Here is a 19,939-nt window from a genome sequence, read left to right as displayed (position 1 = left end):
AAAGTCACTCGACTCTATGGTATTTTCCTATAGTACTGTTTACACTTACCATCCCCTACCCTGACCGTTCCTTCAAAAATGAATCTTTTGCGCAGATGACTCAACGACATGTTTTCACATGCTGTTGGATATATGTTGGTGTGTTTTTATCTTACTTTGTGTAGGGAAAGGTAAAATTTGTATATGTGTTATCTGTAGAGTACAAATATTTTCTCTATGCCAAACTTTAGAGAAGTGTTAAAGTCACGATTTGTTGGTTTAATTAGGTGCTTCTCTCTTTCTTTCTCTCTCTCACTGTAAAATAACCAAATTCTAACAGTTCGGATTTTCGATTATGTGAACGATTTGTTTTCAGATAACTCAAATAATATTAATAGGTAGCATTAGACAATTTCTAAAATAATCAATACATGGATATTCGTTTTCAACACTTTTTTTTTTCCTGTCCTGGCATTAATTTCACAGTTTTGATTTTTTTAAAATAATTAAACAGAATTGCATTAAGATATAACGTTGTGGATTTAAATATCAAGATCTAATCAGAATAACTGAGTAAAAATTCACTGTGGAAATACACAACAACAAAAACACACATCTTTGTTCATTTAAGTTTACAAATGCACATTTTATTTTGCTGAAATACTATTTACAAGTATATTCACTGAGAAAAATTCGAAAACATGTAATTATCTAAAAATATTTCACAATATTTAGTTTAGACTCTCTTAACATTTTCCAAAGAGTTCAATGAATAAAATTTTTGTTACTCACTGTTTCTTGGTTACACTACATCAACATAGCTGGTCATGCATAAGAATTTTTAAATCAGATACCATGGTAACCACACTTCCATACATTTGATTTTGTGTAAGTCTGGAAATGACACCATGCCTCACTAAACATTCTGTGTATTCTTTTGTCAGCAAATATACACAAACTGTTTTTGTAAAATGTTCGTAAATGTCCCCAAATAAAGAATCTTTATCGAATTGGATAAAATCTTGAAAGTCTAATTTTACCATTGATGAATTTAAATGTTGGGCGATAATTTTTCCCATTATACGAACAGATGGTAATTCAGTTTCCAAAAATAGTAAATGATTATCAATGTCGTACATTTTTGGTGAAAATCTCTCAGCTTCTTCACAACTAATAGAAAAAACCTTACTTCCATCTGCTCCTGTATCATCAAGTATTAGTTCCCCATCTTGGCATTTCAGAATATAACACTCACCAAGGTCCATTTCATAGTCAACTCTTCTTTGCAAATAGCCGAGGATATCAGACCACTTCCTGCATAATTTTTCCCAAGTGGTCCTCGATAAATACATCACAATGTACGTGTCTTCTAAAATAATAATTGGTTTCCATCCTTTTAGAGCTAGGTGAAGAGTTTTGTCTTGTGCTATTTTCCTGAAGAAAGAAAATTTCAATGACTTTTGTGGCTCACCCATTATTTTACTTTACTTTACTTTCCTGGATACCAATCACCACAACACTACGATAACTTCACAGGATGAAAGAATTGTCGTAACTGCAAAGACACTTGACTCGTTTATTTTTCCTTATAGTACTGTTTACCTGACCCTTAACCCTGACCGTTCCTTCCAAAATGAAACTTTTGCGCAGATGATTCACGGACATGTTTCTACATGGTGTTGGATAAACCATGACGACAATGACGGATGTGTGTCACCCTGGGAAAATTCCAAGATATCTTATCTCAAAAACATCACCCACAATTCCATACCAAACAAAACATGACAACAATGTTGTTATGTGTTTGGATATTTCTGGGGAACATATGTCTCTCATTCTGTGATATCACAGAGGGTGACAGATGTCTTCCCTGCAATGCTCCCCCCACCTAACCCCATCACCCTAGTCTCTCACTATCCCCTCTCCTCCAGAAGATGTCTGCTCAGCCTAGTGGAGATGAGTGAGCTCATCATTTCCAGATATCTTTTAGTGATGTCACCTCCAATTGATACTGATAACTATTTTTTTTTTGGGGGGTAAAAAAAAAATTTAAAAAACGAGTTTTTTTTCTCGTGCTATTTTCTTTCTTCAGGAAAATAGCACGAGACAAAACTCTTCACCTAGCTCTAAAAGGATGGAAACCGATTATTATTTTAGAAGACACGTACATTGTGATGTATTTATCCAGGACCACTTGGGAAAAATTATGCAGGAAGTGGTCTGATATCCTCGGCTACTTGCAAAGAAGAGTTGACTACGAAATGGATTATATTCTGATATGCCAAGATGGGGAACTAATTACTCTAAGAATCCCACCGTTTAACAGGAAAGAAATACCTCAAAATGTATTGGAAAATTAGTACAACCATGTATAGAAGAAAAAATAAAACTGTATGTTTGAGTGACATAGCATATAATTAAATTATTCAGAAAACCTCGAAATTGTGAATTTCCAAATACATAACGTCATGATTCTTATTTCTAAATACCACCCACAAGGCAATAAACAAACCAAAAACATCACGTGATATTTCTGACAGACAACGGCCCCAGCGAAATTCCAAAATCAATAACAACAACAAACATTCGCATCACGATTCCTTATCTTATCTTGATCTTGTTTAAAGTGTCCCACCAATCACGACACGATTTCTTATACACTAATATCATCCTTTATCATCCAATTTACCCCAATATCATCCTTTCCATTCAAAACAACGTCACTTATTTACAACTAACAAATGATGTCACTGATATTCATCTGACAACAACAAACATTCACGTCACGATTCCTTATTTTATCTTGATCTTGTTTAAAGTGTCCCACCAATCACGACACGATTTCTTATCCTCTAATATCATCCTTTCCATTCAAATCAACAACGTCACTTATTTACAAATAACAAATGATGTCACTTATCTACATCTGAAAACAACACACACCCACGACACTATTCCTTATCTCTACCATCACCCATAATTCCATACGCGAACCAAAACACAAGAACTGAAGCCAGTGACACATATGCCCACAGGGAAATTCCAAACATTCCACACCAATGAAGCCATGCACACCGGAAGCATTTGGTTTAAAGCGTCCCACCAATCACAACATGAATCCTTATCTCTATCATCACCCATAATCCCATACGCGAACCAAAACACAACAAATGAAGCCAGTGACACATATACTCTCAGGAAAATTCCAAACTCATGACGTCACTCACAATGACGTCAGGAAGCCACGCCCACCGGAAGCATTTGGTCACTAGTGGGACCCATACTACTAATCAATCACATCACGATTCCTTATCTTATCTTGATCTTGTTTAGAGTGCCCCAACTACTGGCGTCGGATAAAGGCTGTGGAATCTAACCCACAGCCTTCATACGATATTATAAGTGAACATAACAATCCATAATCTTTAATTTTCAGAGCTAATTTTGCTTCATATTTTGTATTATTGTCGTCAATTTGAATATCATCATAAATTTACACAAAAGAATCTAAAACTTCTCCAATATGATATCTAAGCGAACGAACAGCATCAATCCTTGTTTCCCATCTAGTATCAGATAAAGTTTTAAGTGCAATTTTTTGTACTTTTCCAGCACATCCCATCGGTTAGTCAAAGAACTAAAGAAATTATTAATTTCTTGTATGGTGCTAAAAAAAATCACTGTTTCGGTACAAACTTGAGCAGCATTAGTGATCACCAAATTTAATGCGTTTGTTGCTCACGGGACAAAAAATGCTCGAGGGTTTAATATTCAATAAGTGTCTCTGAACGCCGCTAGATTTTCCTCTCATATCCAACCTATTATCGTATCCTTGTCTCCGAAAATTTTTAATATTTAAATTTAAATTTAAATCTTTTAATTTATCTAAGAGGTACATGGATAAACCTTCAGACTTTTTGAGAAATATAGTTAGCTCCTGTTCTGTTTCTCTTTTTCAAGTTATATTCCGCTTTTCTTTTTTTATTTGCAGCTCCAGATAATTCTTTTCATCTCAATTATGACAAGTTAATTCTGAAGTAAAAATTCCATTGAACACAAAATGTAGAAAGACATAAAAAATAAATGTAAATTAAAAAAAAATTGAAATAAATACTTTAATGAAATGCTTACATTTTTAGATGATTTGCAATAGTTTACATTAAATTGTGAATCTACTTACCTCAGTGTGAAATAATTACACATTCACTGTGTTTAGCAATCAACAGTTCGATGATTTATTTACAATCAACAAGTGAGGTCTCTCTTCCACAAAAGATGCCCAAATATTATTTCATAATAGAGGTTAAGCCGGATATATGTGTGCGCCTCACGTCCTAACTGACGGATGCATGCTGCATGTAAAAAAGAAAATCTTTAGTTATAAGGCGAACCTAAAACATGACACCCCCTGAAAGAGATCCCGGTTTGTTCAGTGCTTCTGCAAAACAACTTGAAGTTTTTCCTTAATGTTATTAAAAATCACAGCATTTATTACAATATATTTAGTGAACATCGACATTTAATAAACACTAATAATAAAACGTGTTTATTTTATTTTTTTCTACTTACTTCAGCGCCCCGATGCGACACATCGCCTGCATAGCATCTATGTATATAAATACGTAGGCTGTTCAATAAGTAAACAGATTACCTTTAATCGTCATCATTTACATGGTCTTTGTCGAAGTAACTACCGTGAGACGCGATGCATTTGTCCCAACTTTGCGTCCACTTTTTAAACACATGTGAAAGTCCGTTTTTTGAGAATTCTTTCAAAACCGCCTCCGCAGCTTTTACACATGCTTTGTTGCTTTCGAAATGGCGGCCTCTTAGTGTTTTCTTGAGCTGAGGAAAGAGCCAGAAATCGCACGGTGCGAGATCAGGACTGTATTGAGGGTGTGGTAGGATATCTATGTTGTTCTTCTGCAAAACGTCCACTACACAACCAGCAATGTGGCCTTGAATTATCGTGGTGCAATAAGAAGCCATTCTTCAGCAATGGACGCTTCCTTTTGACGTGCTGTACCATTGTCCGTAAAACATCCGCATAGTATGAGCCGTTTACAGTATTCCTGAGTTCTACAGCGTGTTGGTAAACAATGCCTTCGTAGTCAAAAAACATTATGGTCATAACTTTACCAGCCGATTTTGCTTTCTTGGGGGTAGGCGAAGACGGATACTTCCATTCACTGCTTTGTTGTTTCATTGTAGGGTCATAGTGATACAACCAAGCTTCATCTGCTGTAATGATGCGTTTTAAGAAGTTGTCGCCTTCTTGTTCCAGTCTTTGTTTCTATTCTGTGCACACATCCACTCGATGCTGCATTTGATCCGGTGTCAAGAGTTTGGGAATCCATCGGGCGCAAACACGTTTCAGTCCCAAATGTTCAGCCATGATTGAGTGAACACTTACCACAGAAATATTCAGGACAACATGCAGCTGGCGTACTCTAATTCTGCGATCCTCCTTGGTGATAATTGCTGCTGTGTTGATCATTGTCTCTGTGATCGACGTTAAAGGTCTTCCCTCACGTTCAAGATCTTTCACATTTTGCCTTCCTTCCTTAAAAGTTTTATGCAAGCGAAAAACACTAGCCCACGACATTGCTTCATCATGGAAAGCTTCGCGTATCATGTTAAAGGTGTCCGATGCCGATTTTTGCAAACGCACACAAAATTTAATCGCATAACGCTGTTCCAAAGGACACTTCCATTTCGACGACTGGTCGCGGCTCGTAGGAGCGCTGAAACAAGCTTGCATTTAGTCACGTGACACTCTGGCACATCAGCCTGTATACATCATCTATCAACCTCTTTTGTTAATTTCTTTATTCCACAGAAATTAATATTGTGATGAGTGGTTTCGCGACAGTAAAATTAGTCTTATTACTTATTGAACAGCCCTCGTACATATAATTAGTTTGAATGACTATACCGAGAATGAAAAAGAAAAGGTTAATGTTAAGATACCACTAGTTTCTTTGAATAAGTCAACTTCATCAAGTATCACAGGCAAAGAATTATATAAAATAACAGAGACATGATAAAATTACATAAACAGATCTAGTATAAAACGCAATAGTACATTTTAAAACAGGAATGCATGCTGCAGTTCCAATTGAAGTTGACTACGTGCGTGAGCTGTCACGAGTGCGACAATACTAGACAGTGTCAATGTGTTCGTGAGAAAGATTATAGCTAAGGCTGTTGTTAATATGGAATGAATCGAGCGATATTTCTCTAGATTCGATCTTTCTTTCGAGTTCATGATAACACACATGGATATTAGAAGTTTACGGCCAGTGTACGAGGTGTTGGCAGCCTTCATCTGAGTTGATAGAGAAGAGAACGGGCCAAAGATCATCACTGAATTTTAAGCGCAAACAGTGAAGAGTTTGCAAACAATTGGTGCCATATTGTGGTACTTCTTCAGCCTAAAACAATATGCTACTCTCTGAAATAGTGTGGCTTCTAAGGTTGATTTTCTTAGTTTTTCGGGAGAAAACTCCGTTTGCCCATGCCATATATCGACTAACTCAGGAATTAGTGGAAGACTTATAAAAGTTCCTCTATTCAATGACCGGAATTCAACTTAAGCCTTTCTACAGCAGGCTTGCACAATGGATGCAATCGCTACTTTCCACTGAGCTATGCAGGCAATTAGGTATTATAACAATGCTTAATGTTGTATCATTATATAAAAGTAGACATCGTGACAACATTGCATTATGACAATTAATGCCAAGGAATACTCCGTGTGGAGCGAATGAAGCTTGTATGGTGTATTTTACTAGTATTATGTAAGCGTACACATGGTAACCATCTTAATCACCTTCAAGATACTATGATCTGTGATGCTATGAGGAGGGGTAACAACAGCGGTGTATCTGAAAGGAATTTGGTTGTAATGAGATCTAGAAAACGTTGGATTTGTGGAGTTGAAGAACGTTGTAGTACTTCAAGTGATTTATGGCTTCTAGACGAACAATATTCTTCAAGGCATTTCTCTCAGCAAATACTTCACATTTTCTTCCAGATTGGCGAAATGGAATGTAATTAATAAGATATGAAACTTAATTCACCAGTGGAAATGACTTCAGAGATTGGATTATATCTTTACATAAACCACCATACAAGGATAACAAATCCAAGAGATCAGAAAGAAGACAGCGAGAAAGAGGGTGCAAGAAAAGTTGAAACCAGAGATTAAAAAGTGAACAGAGATTATATATTGCAAGCAATATCAGACTACAATATCAGACTATCATATGAGTGACCGGTGTCACTCATAGCATAGGAATTACAGTATATAAATAATAATTTGGTTAAGGTGGCTGTGCTTGTTTGAAAATATCTAAGAAAGTCTACTATAAATATGAAAAGTGGGAAATCAGACAAATTAATAGCTTGGTTAACCTTTGTACTTTTCACATCCAATCCTGAAACCTAATTTGACGTTTTTTTTTCACATCATTAGCTTCAGAATACTTAAGTTTGCTATTTATCATTGCTATTTTCAAGGTTTTATACTTTACCACTGAGACTTAAATATTGTTATTATTTTTGATTAAGAAACAATTAAGAACACAACATTGAAATGTAATTTTTTATTTCTTTTTAGCAATATTTTTTTTTACATTTAAATGAAAAAAATTCAATAATGCTCTGTTCAGTCAATCACACATATTATTAAAATTAGTACAGATATCAATTATGTACAAATGATCATCTGCAATTTTTGGCGATCTACAAATATTAATCATGTACAATACTTAACAATGACTATTCTTTATTTTTGCTTTGCTATAACTCTTTCGGCGTGAAACAAACATAGATAGAAAGATAGATAGATAGAGAAAAAAGAGAGAGAGATCATTTGGACAAGGTTAGCAGAATTTCTTAGAGATACAGTTTTCATTATATAACGTATGAGGATTAGGACCTCTCATTCCATGAGAATAAAGATGAAATTAATTAATATTTAAGTTATATTTAAAGATTAAAATATTTTCGAAATTCCATATTGCAAAATTTCCGGTTACAAGACACACATAAATTTTTCGTAATATCGCAATTGATGACCTGAAAAAGATTATATAAGCCTAAGAAAACCTCGCAGAAACTGATTTTTTTCTTGCTATTAACTGTCTTGTTCATCATATTCACAAGAAATGGTAAAAATGACAACGTATGCGAAGAGCAAATCCTAGAACGTGTATGAAGAGAGTGTGTTCATTGTTTATATTTTCTTATTCCAAAGTAAAAAAAAAAATTTGGATTACTAAGAATTAAATAATTTTTAAGTTAACTTAAGCTAAAAAATCAGAGATGTACATCAGAGCAGTTTCTCATCAAAATGCATTTTTGGCTGTTTCTTACTACAGATGATACATTTCAAGCGCTTCTCATTAATGTGTGTTCTTAAGTGTGTTTTATGACCTTTTCGTGGTGAGAAGTTGATGCAGTGGAATTGTGTCCTATTATTATGAATTCAGAAGTGTTCTTTTAAATATTCTGTAAAAGAAAATTTCTTATGACAGATTGTACTTCAAAGTTCTTTCATTAGTTTGGTTTATTAAATCTGTTTTAATAATTAAATATCCTAAATTAGAAATTTTATTTTTTCAGGTAGTAACATTCGAATGGTTAATTATTGTTATGAATTTTAAATGTCTTTTGAGCTGAGATGATTGAGAAAATTTCTTTTTAAAGATTATTCAATTATATGGTCTATCTATGGTGAAACTCATGCGTGGTTTAAGCTGAGATGATTGAGAAAATTTCTTTTCACAGATTCGACACTGGAAAGGTTTCTCATTAGTGTGAATTCTTGTATCTTTTATGAGGTCCTGACTGAGAAGATTTCTTTTGAGAGAATGTACACGTAAATGGTCTTTCATTAGAATGAATTCTCAAGTGTCCCTTAAGATGCGATGCTGTGATAAATTTCTTCCCGCATATACTACAGTCGAATGGTTTTTCATTAGTGTGCAATCTCAAGTGTATTTTTAGAGAACATGAATTAGAAAATTTCTTATGACAGATACTACATTCGAAAGGTTTCTCATCAGTGTGAATTCTTAAGTGTATTTTTAGAGAACCTGAATCATAAAATTTCTTATGACAGATAGTACATTCGAAAGGTTTCTCATTAGTGTGAATTCTTATGTGAATTTTAAGAGTTCCTAACACAGAAAATTTCTTTTCACACATTGGACATTGGAAAGGTTTCTCATTAGTGTGAATTCTTATGTGTCTTTTAAGAGTTCCTGACTGAGAAAATTTCTTTTGACAGAATGTACAAGTAAATGGTCGTTCATTTGAATGAATTCTGAAGTGTTGCCTAAGATGTGATGCTGTGTTAAATTTCTTCCCGCACATACTACAGTCGAATAGTTTTTCATTAGTGTGCAATCTTAAGTGTGTTTTTAGAGAACCTGATTCAGAAAATTTCTTATGACAGATAGTACATTCGAAAGGTTTCTCGTTAGTGTGAATTCTTAAGTGTGCTTTTAGAGAACCTGAAGTAGAAAATTCCTTATGACAGAGAGTACAATCGAAAGGTTTCTCATTAGTGTGAATTCTTATGTGAGTTTTAAGATTTCCTGACTGAGAAAATTTCTTTTGACAGAATGTACAAGTATATGGTCTTTCATTAGAATGAATTCTGAAGTGTACCCTAAGTTGTGATGCAGTGTTAAATTCCTTCCCGCACATGCTACAATCGAATGGTTTTTCGTTAATGTGCAAACTTAAGTGTCTTTTTAAAGAATCTGACTCAGAAAATTGCTTATGACAGATAGTACATTCCAAAGGTTTCTCATTAGTGTGAATTCTTATGTGTCTTTTAAGATTTCCTGACTGAGAAAATTTCTTTTGACAGAATGTACAATTATATTCTCTTTCATTAGAATGAATTCTCAAGTGTTCCTTAAGATATGATGCTTTCTTAAATATCTTCCAACACATACTACACTCGAATGATTTTTCATTAGTATGAAATCTTATATGTGTGTTAAGTTCTTCCGATTGAAAAAATATTTTGTCACAGACAGTGCACATAAAGTGGTCTTTCTTAGCTTCTATTCTTGTATCCATTTGACGAATTCCTGAGTGCGAAAAGTACTTTGCTCAGTTGTTTTTAAAACTTAAAAATGTTTTTTGATGTCAAACAATTTGTTTCTCAGATAGACCCTGGAATGAATGCTATAAGTATTACACTCGAAAGGATTCTGCTGATTAAGAGTACATAAATGTTCGATAAAATATTTTGTTTACGAATATTACTTATCACCGATTACTTATTTGGATGATTTGTTTTATTGTGTTTTATGATCTCCTGCTTGCTAAAATTTCTTTCAACTGAAGAAGAATTCTGTTAGTTTCTCAAAAAAGTTGCACACATTCAACATCTGTTGAAATTTTTACAATGCACCAAGTATTCTTCATTCAGTTTCATTTTAAAAACTTTTCTCTTATTAGAGTACCAGTAATTTGTTATCTTCCTTCTGAATATTCTCTGTTTTTAATCTCTCAAATCAATTCTTTAATGCCTTTTTCTTTGGGAAAATTGCTAATTTCAACTCACTTCTTTACAGGATTTTTATAGGAAATTATGGTCGCTAATTTGACAGTACAGTACTTCCTTTACTTGATATAATTGCTTCTGTTAGTCAAACCTTATTTTAGATTTCCTGAATATTTTTATTGTTGTGGGAAAAATTTTCTTTATTTCAGAATTCACTTCTCATGGAATATGGATCTGTACAAAAGGAAAAAATAACTGCATTTGATATTCAATCTATACAAATTCAAAATGTATTCGTAATAAACAGAAATTATGAGAAAAATTGTTTTCTAATACTCTGATTTTAATACATTTATATTCATTTTTATATAAAGAAGTGATGTTCACTACTTTTCTATTATGTTTGTAGTATTGGTTTCGGGAAAAACAAACAAAAACAATGGTATTCAAATGATTTAATACAACATATTGCAGATTAAACCACAATATCCATAAAAAAAGAGTTGCTATTTTAATGCTCATGTATCGTTAATTTGTAAAAATTCAACTGCAGAATAAATAATTCACCTACTGATAGACAATGAACGTGCATTTGAACTGTTGCCATGCGTATAACTCAAATAAACTACTGGGGAGAGGAGAAAGACCTCTCTTTATTCTATTTGAAACATTAAGTGACACGAAAACAGTGTATTGAACCTTTCGTTTTGTTCTTCTTACATAGTTTTCAGCGTTTTATTAACTTAGCAATTTAAAATTGATGAATTTAAAAATATCGATGTGTTTTATCATTTACCATATTTAGTAGTTATGACTTGCCTTAACTACGGTAAATGGACTTTCCCACTGTAGGTTTCGTTATTATTATTTTCTTTTTTCATGCCTCGTTACATACCGAAATTGTTTATTTCTTCTTGGATGAAGCAGAAATTATGCACTTTGTGGATTTCTTTGTAAGATTTTCTAACAGCACACAACGACCTCCAAACTGCCAATCTTCAAATGGAATCATAAATGGTCCGGCCAGAAGTTTTGTGGATAAATTACAAGTTGGCTTATTATTTACACCAAGATTTAAAAAATTAACTAAATCGTAACATGTAGTATCCAGCACGCTGTTAATAACCGAAAAGTGCTTATAAAAGATTCAAGTAATTTAGACCAAACAGCAACTCATCAGACTAAAATGGCATAAATCGCATCTGTGTATGCATTCAGCTACTGTTTCATTATTGTTGATTTTTTTTAAAGTAACATCTATGATATGTCACAAAGTCACAGCACCGAGCACAGCGTGTGACTCATTGGATTAGATAATCCAGCACATGCTCTGGAGGAAAAAAGATATGGTCTCCTTTTCAAATTATTTCAGCATCCAATAACCATTCCACTGAATTCATTCCAGCGTTAAAAATTTATTAGCACCTAAATTTACACTTATGATTATTATTTACTAAAATAAAGAGCCAAAAGGCTAAGGCTTTAGTTCGGCGATGTAAAATTATATAAATCAAGTGAATAATAGAACCATTATTATTTCAAACCGAATGTAGAAACTGTGAAATTTTCGTAAGGTAAATTAACCAGAGAGCTTACGGGAATACATACCCCGGCATTCACGACTTGCTTTAGTATGGACCATATAAAAGACATAGGTGCCGTCTATATAATTGCCTTTTATTGATCCATTTTGATAAGGTTTCACTGACCTGACAGCTGTTTCGAACTGGTTGGTTCTCCTCAGAGATCAGGTAGAAACCTTAACAGAGAGCAAACCCTCTCGTTCAGTAATATGGAACTTGAAATGGAACGCGATATCGGTATTGAGTATTAAATATTATTTGAAATTTTTTCATCCGCTATTCTTTACATGGACTCTTCTGTTACTAACAACGTGGATATAGGCCTATAATTGTTAATTTCATCGAACTTTCCTTTTTTATGTAGTTGAATTATCACTGCTGTTTTTAGATCTGGTGGTATTTTACATTTCTGAAATATTAAGTATAACATTTTCGTAATGATTGAAGATACTCCGTAGTAGGGGTTGATATCTCGAGATCGTATTTGATAATATCCATGGAATGTTTTAAAAATGATTTTCGAGATCACCGTAGCCAAATCTTTTTATATTGTCTTAGGGGAATCTGAGAGTCTTATTTGTTGTGTCTGAATTGTGTCGGTGTTTGTTTATATATGACTTGATATAGTTGATCTTAAATTTGTAATTTGTTCCGTGATTGTATTATTAAATTTTTTACGCTAATTGCTTCTTTCTAAAACTCTGTTTGGCAAAGTCCTGGATAGCAGTCGTTGAGGAGTTCATATTTTATTCCGTGATTCCTTTATTGTTATCCATTTTTCTTTAGTTTTAATTTAATTTAATTTAATTGTATAGGTGTAATAATGTTATTTAATTCGGCGTGTTTCTGATTGGATTTTCTTTTGGTGCCAATCTAAACTTTAATTTCCGGGTAATCTTTAACTACCGTATCATCGCACTGCATCATTGGTTGCCATGGGTTACCTATTTACTCCTACATCATCTATTTAAAGTTTCATCTGAGAAAGAAGTTGGAGTTTGTTTCTCCAGAACTGGGATGTGTAATGATGTATGATCTGCTAGTTTTGCTTTAATAGTTGTGGATAAAAGTCTGTTTTCTCTGAGGTGAACTTCAATATGATCTACACAGGATTCTTGTGTTTTCGTTTATCATTTCCCATCTAGCATGAGATAAAAGGGTTGTTGTTAAGCCAAACTTGAATAATATATCTAAATGAGCCGTAGTAATGCTGATTTGGTGGTTAGGATGTTAATGTTTGTATCTCCTTAAATTATGGGTTGCTTAAAGTTGTTAAAAGGTTTTAAGGTTGAAAGAATAAGCAATATATTTTAATTGTATGTATATTAATATATAACATGGTTTACCATTTGAATACTTGAGTTTCTTTTTACAGTTACGAAACACATAAAACAATGGGTTTTACCTGGTCTTCTATGATATCACCAATTTTTCTTTCATTGACAGGTGTCAAGAATTTTGTATTGAAAAGCAAGGAATTTTTTTACAATTTTTTCAGTTCACTTTCATTAGTGATGGTCACTTTTCGTGATTGATCAGTTTTCTTCTTGTATATTTTTGAGTATTTGTACTTCTTGGCTGGTTTTTCTTTCTTGTAAAGATACAACAGATTTCTGTAGTATGGTGTTAGATAATCGTTCAAGTTATCCATGACATTCCTTCGAGGCACAACATATATTCAATGTTGTTAGCCATATTTTTTTGCTACTTTTAATTAATCTTTCTTTAGCCTGTTGCGACGAGAGATAGACTAGGATATTTGCGTTGTGATCTTTGATTCGGCTGGATTTGTTTCCGTAAGTGATTTTATATTTTGTTTCGCTTCTTTCAGAATTTAGGCCTTCTTGCATGCCAACAATATTAAATTTTAAAAAAAAATTAAGTCAAACTGATCTTTTATTTTTGCTTATGCATGCTGCATATATTTTAGTGTTTCAATTTCTTTTTCTATTGATTACCTGAGTTCTCCAAGAAGGGACCGCATTATGTTTAATTCTTTAGGAGATTAAATCTGTTAGATCAGGTATTTTGGATGGGTCGACTTTATTCAATGATTTATTGGCACTGATTTGGGTCTTAATCTGCTTTGCTAGTTTTGTTCGTTTTCTGCATGAGCTACAAAGCCCCACTGATTCGTCACTTTTAGGGATTTCGCTTTCCATGTATTCATGGCACTCAGACAACTGGGACCAATCCGACTGCAAGTTGTCGTTACAGTCAACACATTGAAAGTAGTTGCCATTAATAGCCCGCTTCTTATCACTGCATCTGCATAAGTATTTCCTACATTTTGACAGCAATATTTGTACTTTGATAGTGACAGCCTTATATTGAAAGAATTCTAAAACAACGAATTGTAAATAGAATGGAAACCAGTAAGTCATACCTGAAATTAGTTGTCTCCAAGTCCTTATATCCTTGAGAAGCCTCTGTCCGACAGGTCGAAGGTCACGTCCGTTCACTTCGAAGGTCACCTGAAAATATCAAGGAGCACAAAATTCACATTTCTGTTTGCAGTAGAGTGAAGCGACACCTGTGAAATATTAACAAATATTAATAATAATATTAAAATAATAATAATTTTATTATATCAAAAGTTTATTATCTTTCAAAGAAATCAAAGACTATAGTTAACATTTGTTACATGCTATTAGAATGATTATAAATGCGAAAATATAATATTCTAATTAACGTTAAAATTAATAGTAATCATAACAGAACAATTTATGAGTTTTGCATTACAACGGTTATATAGTAATTTCTGCATATTACAATTTACAATTATCTTTCAATTTGTAGTTTATTTAAATCAAAATTTACATTTGCAAATTCTCTTGAACTTGTTAGCATTACGGAATGTTGAATGCTTTCATTTATCTTTTTCACAATACATTTATAACATCAGTAATCATCTTTCATACTAAGTTTTTTTAATAGCAATAAGAATAATAATCTTATTGATCTTCGAGAATAGATACACTTCTCTTATTACGATATTGTGTCTCTGTTGTTACGATGGGTGTTGTTTAAGTAATTCCTCCTCCTCCTCATCATCATTATAATAATAATAATAATAATTATTATTATTATTATAATACATTTTTACAATGATATTTATTATTATTGTTGTTGTGTTTGTTATTATGCAACATTTTGTACTAAACCGAAAATATAATATTTAAATAGTCTAAATGTAAATAGCGATATTGTGTCTCTGTTGTTACGATGGGTATTGTTCAAGTAATTCCTGATTATTATTATTATTATTATTATTAAACAGTCAGTAAGTATATAAAAAATAAACAAGATTCTGATGATACTGATTATTATGTAATAATATCATTAATATAATATTATTATGTAACATAAAAAAATAATGTAATAAATTATACTTATTATTAAAAAAATATGAAAATAATGAGTTTACATTGTATGTTTGTGAAAAATAGGAAATATAATATTTTAGTTGCATATGTGTAAATACTGTTGTTTTTTTTTTTCAAACTTTGAAAAAAAAAAAATAGTAAACTACATGTAATATTATATAACTTGTGTAACTCTGAACTATGTAATTGCAAATTATTACTGCGATTGTTATTTTAAAAGATAGCAAAAAACTATGTTATCATCATTATTATTGAAATTTCATTATATGTAGCACTTAGTGCTGAACCTTGTAATATAATATACTGAATGTTACTTAAGATAATTATTGTATACAGTATATGTAACTATTTGAGAGATCAATAAAAAAATAATAAAATTAAATAAAATAAAATGTATAATGATAATAATTTATTTTTATTTATTTTTACAATGATATTTATTATTATTGTTGTTGTTATTGTTATTGTTATTATGCAACATTTTGTACTAAACCGAAAATATAGTATGTGAATAGTCTAAATGTAAATAGCTAAATGATAAAGATAACACATTGTCAAATAAATGAAAAGAAATAAATATGGATACTTAATAAAATGTAAAATACAGCATGTAATCTTATTAACTACCTTGTGTAACTGTGAACAATATTTGTAAATGATTATTGTGATTGTCATTATTCTGTTATATGAATTCCACATTATGCAATTAAAAAGATGTTAAAGTAGTTATGTAATTGTGTTCCATGACAGAAGGAGCAGGATTGCAATAAAAAATCCTAAATTTGAGCATAAATTTTGAATCATTCCATACAGGATATTCTTCCTATTATATTTTCAACGTATCTACAGTGGTTAAGCACTGGATATTATAGTAATGTGCATCCTACAAAAAAAAAAAAAAAAAAAAAAAATCTGCTGCAGCAAAAGAAGAAGGCGAAGAGTCTCTGGTAAAATACCCATTGGATATAAATTTTTGATACTAAAAAAGACACAATATCGGAAACCGAGTAATGCAGTTTATAATCATTTGTTGTTCATAAAAATAAAAAATAAAAAATCGTTCCTAAAATTGAAATGTGACGATTCATATAAAGGTATTTTGTAAAGAAAGAAAGCAAAATGTCATATTTATTTCACAAAATGTTATTTAAAAATATAAATATTTGACAAAATATTTAAATGCAAGCAAACATTTGAAAATTCGCGAAAATAATCTATATTTTCAGTAAAGCGAAGGAAATTTACTGTTACTAAAATATATTCAACGCAAAGGCTGATATGTGGTCATTTCAGGATTGATTATTTATTTTGGCAGATGTGAAACTTCTATTTTTGGAAAGAGACACAATAAATTGTGCACAAAAAAAAAAAAAAAAAAAAAAAAAAACGATCAAATTCCTTGTACCACAAAGTACATGCAAAGGCAAGTGACACAAAAGTCCCTCCACAACGGTTAATGGCTCTAAAATCGCCATTAAGGTATTAACGGCGGCGGAGGGTAAATACTTGATAAAAGACAGAATGAGGATGAAGTTTTGATCCGTGAAAAATGCTGGGGTTGTCTGGCTATTTCATCCATCTCGCCCGGTAGGAACGTTAATGCTATTGAGTATGTTTGGGCGGAAGTGAAAAGTTTCATTTGCCATCGCAACGTAACTGGGGATATTGACATGTCGAAACTTTTCAAGCTTTCAGAACAGGCGATTGAAAGTATTACAGTTCAAAACTGGGGAAAATATTGTTCTCATGTCTTCTCATTGGAAAATATGTATTAGGACAGAGACGGAATTATCGAAGAATTATGGGAACCTTTGGTGATCAGTTTAAGTGAAAGTGATGGCGATTTGGACACCGATTCAGATGACTATGAAAATTAAAAGGATTTGATAATGGTATTGTTTTCACAACAAGTCATAAATAATTAATCGGTTTAGGACATTAAAGTGTCTCAGTTCTCTCAACTGTAAGTTTAGAATATCTAAGTTCATTTGAAAAAAATTTGTTTTTCTGTATAATTATTTTTATTTTATAGAAAACGTTCTTAAAAATAAACTTCGTTAAATTTTTGTTTTATGCTATACTTTTTTTAATTTTGTTAATATTCTACGTACATTTTTCCAACTGTTATACAAGCAAAATAGTTACTTTAAAAACTACAATGTTCATAAAAGAAAAGTTAAGTTTTTCCGACCTGTAATAAAAAACAAACTCATCTCAGAAGACAGATTGATTACCATATTATCGGAATGGATTCCTCTTTTTGGCACATGCGCAGAAGTGTCGAAGGGTCTCTAATCTGTGGGTGAACTATAGGTGGGCAGACTTTTTGACAAAGGAGGGAGAATTGTTTATGGCAGTGGCTAGTAGCTTAGCTAAATGTCTAGCCAGTTTGTATGTGGGACTGTTCATACCATCTATAACAGGGCGAAAGGTGTACTTTGTTTGTGAATTTTTGGTGCTCCATATATCCTGGGTGTTTTAACATGGAAGGACTTCAGTTTGTTTAGTGTTTCTTTATGCTAGAAAGTATTTTTTTCAGTAATTTACGCGCCTTATTCTTTTGTGTGTTGTGGGATTGCGATCTATAATTTTGAATGTTGACTGGTCTTGTAAAAGTGTGCATTTTGTTTTCATTTTCTGTTGTATCCATAAGTGGTGCAGCCAGAGGGGGACAAGGGGCTCTGGTCCCCCCCCCCCCAAAGAAAACAAAACAAAAAAAAAACACTAGAAAATTTTCCAAAAAATATTTTCCTAAATAAAATTCATCTTTCTCTTTCTATACTACCTATGAATTAGCTATCATTGCCGATGATCGGTCACAGGTTGTATGCGATGAGTAGTCTGTATTCTCAAATCGCCTACCAACTCTCCCCCCCCCCCCACCAAGATTAAATCCTGAGTGCGCTACTGGTGTCCTCCCAGATACGTGAACTGCTAAAAGGGACGCGGGTAGCTGTGACGTTCAGCTCTGCTAGAGTGACAGCGACATCACTTTGCGTACCTTCCGGTTCATCCCCCTACCGGTGAGTTACATCCGGTTGCGAAGGGAGATTAGGTGCCTGCTCACGCATTAATACGTCCGCTGCGGAATTCCATAGACTACCATGTTAACGAACCGCCCATTGGAAGGGAACGAGTCCGATTTTGGAAATGGATTAATTCACAAACCAGTAACGACCCCGAATTTTTATGATTTGTGCTGTTATCATTAAAAGGTAAGAAATTGCATGATATGCTACCTTTGTCATTTAACGTGGAATGATTCCAAGTAACTGTACCAAAATTTCCAATATATTTATTATTATTATTAAAAAAAAAAAAAAGAGAGAGACGTATAAGTGGTCCCGCGCAGTTCAAACCTGCGTCCTACAAGGATCAACTGTGCAACGTATACAGTATTTTAGTTTTCCCGTTCTTTGAAATCATTAAACTAAGCATTTTTCTTAGCAATAAGATTTTTTTCGCTCTCATAAATAATACCCAAGAAATAAAATTCCTTACATTTCCTCTTTAAGTAGAGATGGGAGAAACATTTCATCACAAAGAACACAAACCTCGCTGAGGAATGGCACAATACTATAAAGATTTCTTGTGGCTAGTTCCTTTGATATTTCAATGAAAAAGTTGAATGAGAAAGTTACTGCTTAGAAACACACTGAAAAGATAAAATCAAGTTTTCAAACACTTTAAAGATTAACGGATGATATCACGGAATAAAGATGCTTTGTGTAAACGCTACATCGTCGCTAACAAGTCAAGACGCTGAGTGCAATTTGGAAACTCACTATTCAATTGCGCATGAGCACACAGTGGCTTTCAGTTGGTGCTGTGTAATTTCTCAGGGAGACAGCAGACGAAGTAGGATGTTGTTTTGTTAAAGATGCATAATTTTGGAAAGAGTCGCAAATGAATACTTATGAAATCGGTTTTTCTGGATTAAGATGATTGTTTACTCAATAATGAAATAATCTTTAAACAAGAATCGAATTACGTTTATTAAAAAATTACTATATATATATATATATATATATATATATATATATATATATATATATATATATATATATATATATATATATATATATATATATTATAAGAAGTGTTTAACTGCTTTTCATACTTGTAGTAAGAAAAAATAAATAAAAAGATTGTCTGACGAATTTTGAGTAGAATGAGGAATGATAGTTTTCACTCAAATAAGAATTTATTGTCGAATGGTCACAGGTACACAAGACTACACTGCTCTCATAAAGGGCGGACGAAATAAATTACAATATTTATTTAAAAATATCAATAAATAAACTTCATTTGAAATAGGGAGTACACATATTTGTAACCTTTATAATGTTTAAGTATTCCTTCTTTATAACGAAATTTGTATTAACATATTTTTATTATCACCTAACCTTATCGTAACTTGTTAAATTTTGTTCATAATAATAAAAAAATGCTATTAGTATTGA

The 19,939-nt window shown here is 32.4% G+C and overlaps 1 protein-coding gene across 5 annotated transcripts in view; it reads right to left on the bottom strand.

The window, feature by feature from the left end:
• Nucleotides 1-7,796: 7,796 nt before the first annotated feature.
• Nucleotides 7,797-19,939, bottom strand: part of LOC150096422 (uncharacterized) — a 92,287-nt gene continuing 80,144 nt past the window's right edge. For 4 of the 5 annotated variants that reach the window (XM_090409325.1, XM_090409322.1, XM_090409323.1 and 1 more), the window contains 2 exons: nt 14,477-14,564; nt 7,797-10,741 (listed from right to left, as the gene is read on the bottom strand). In XM_090409325.1, the coding sequence (XP_090265451.1) occupies nt 8,797-10,077 (1,281 nt within the window). In that variant the 5' untranslated portion in view covers nt 10,078-10,741; nt 14,477-14,564 and the 3' untranslated portion in view covers nt 7,797-8,796. Of the gene's footprint in view, nt 10,742-14,476; nt 14,565-18,977; nt 19,205-19,939 lie in introns of those variants that run through there. The other variant, XM_090409326.1, reaches the window with a different exon arrangement.

Source organism: Typopeltis vanoorti, chromosome 19, assembly GCF_054136105.1.
Source record: "Typopeltis vanoorti isolate ZY-2024b chromosome 19, IOZ_Tvanoo_1.0, whole genome shotgun sequence".
In the NCBI taxonomy this organism is placed as follows: domain Eukaryota; kingdom Metazoa; phylum Arthropoda; class Arachnida; order Uropygi; family Thelyphonidae; genus Typopeltis; species Typopeltis vanoorti.
The sequence above is the reverse complement of the archived record's forward strand: the minus strand, read 5'-3'. Positions and strand labels throughout refer to the sequence as shown.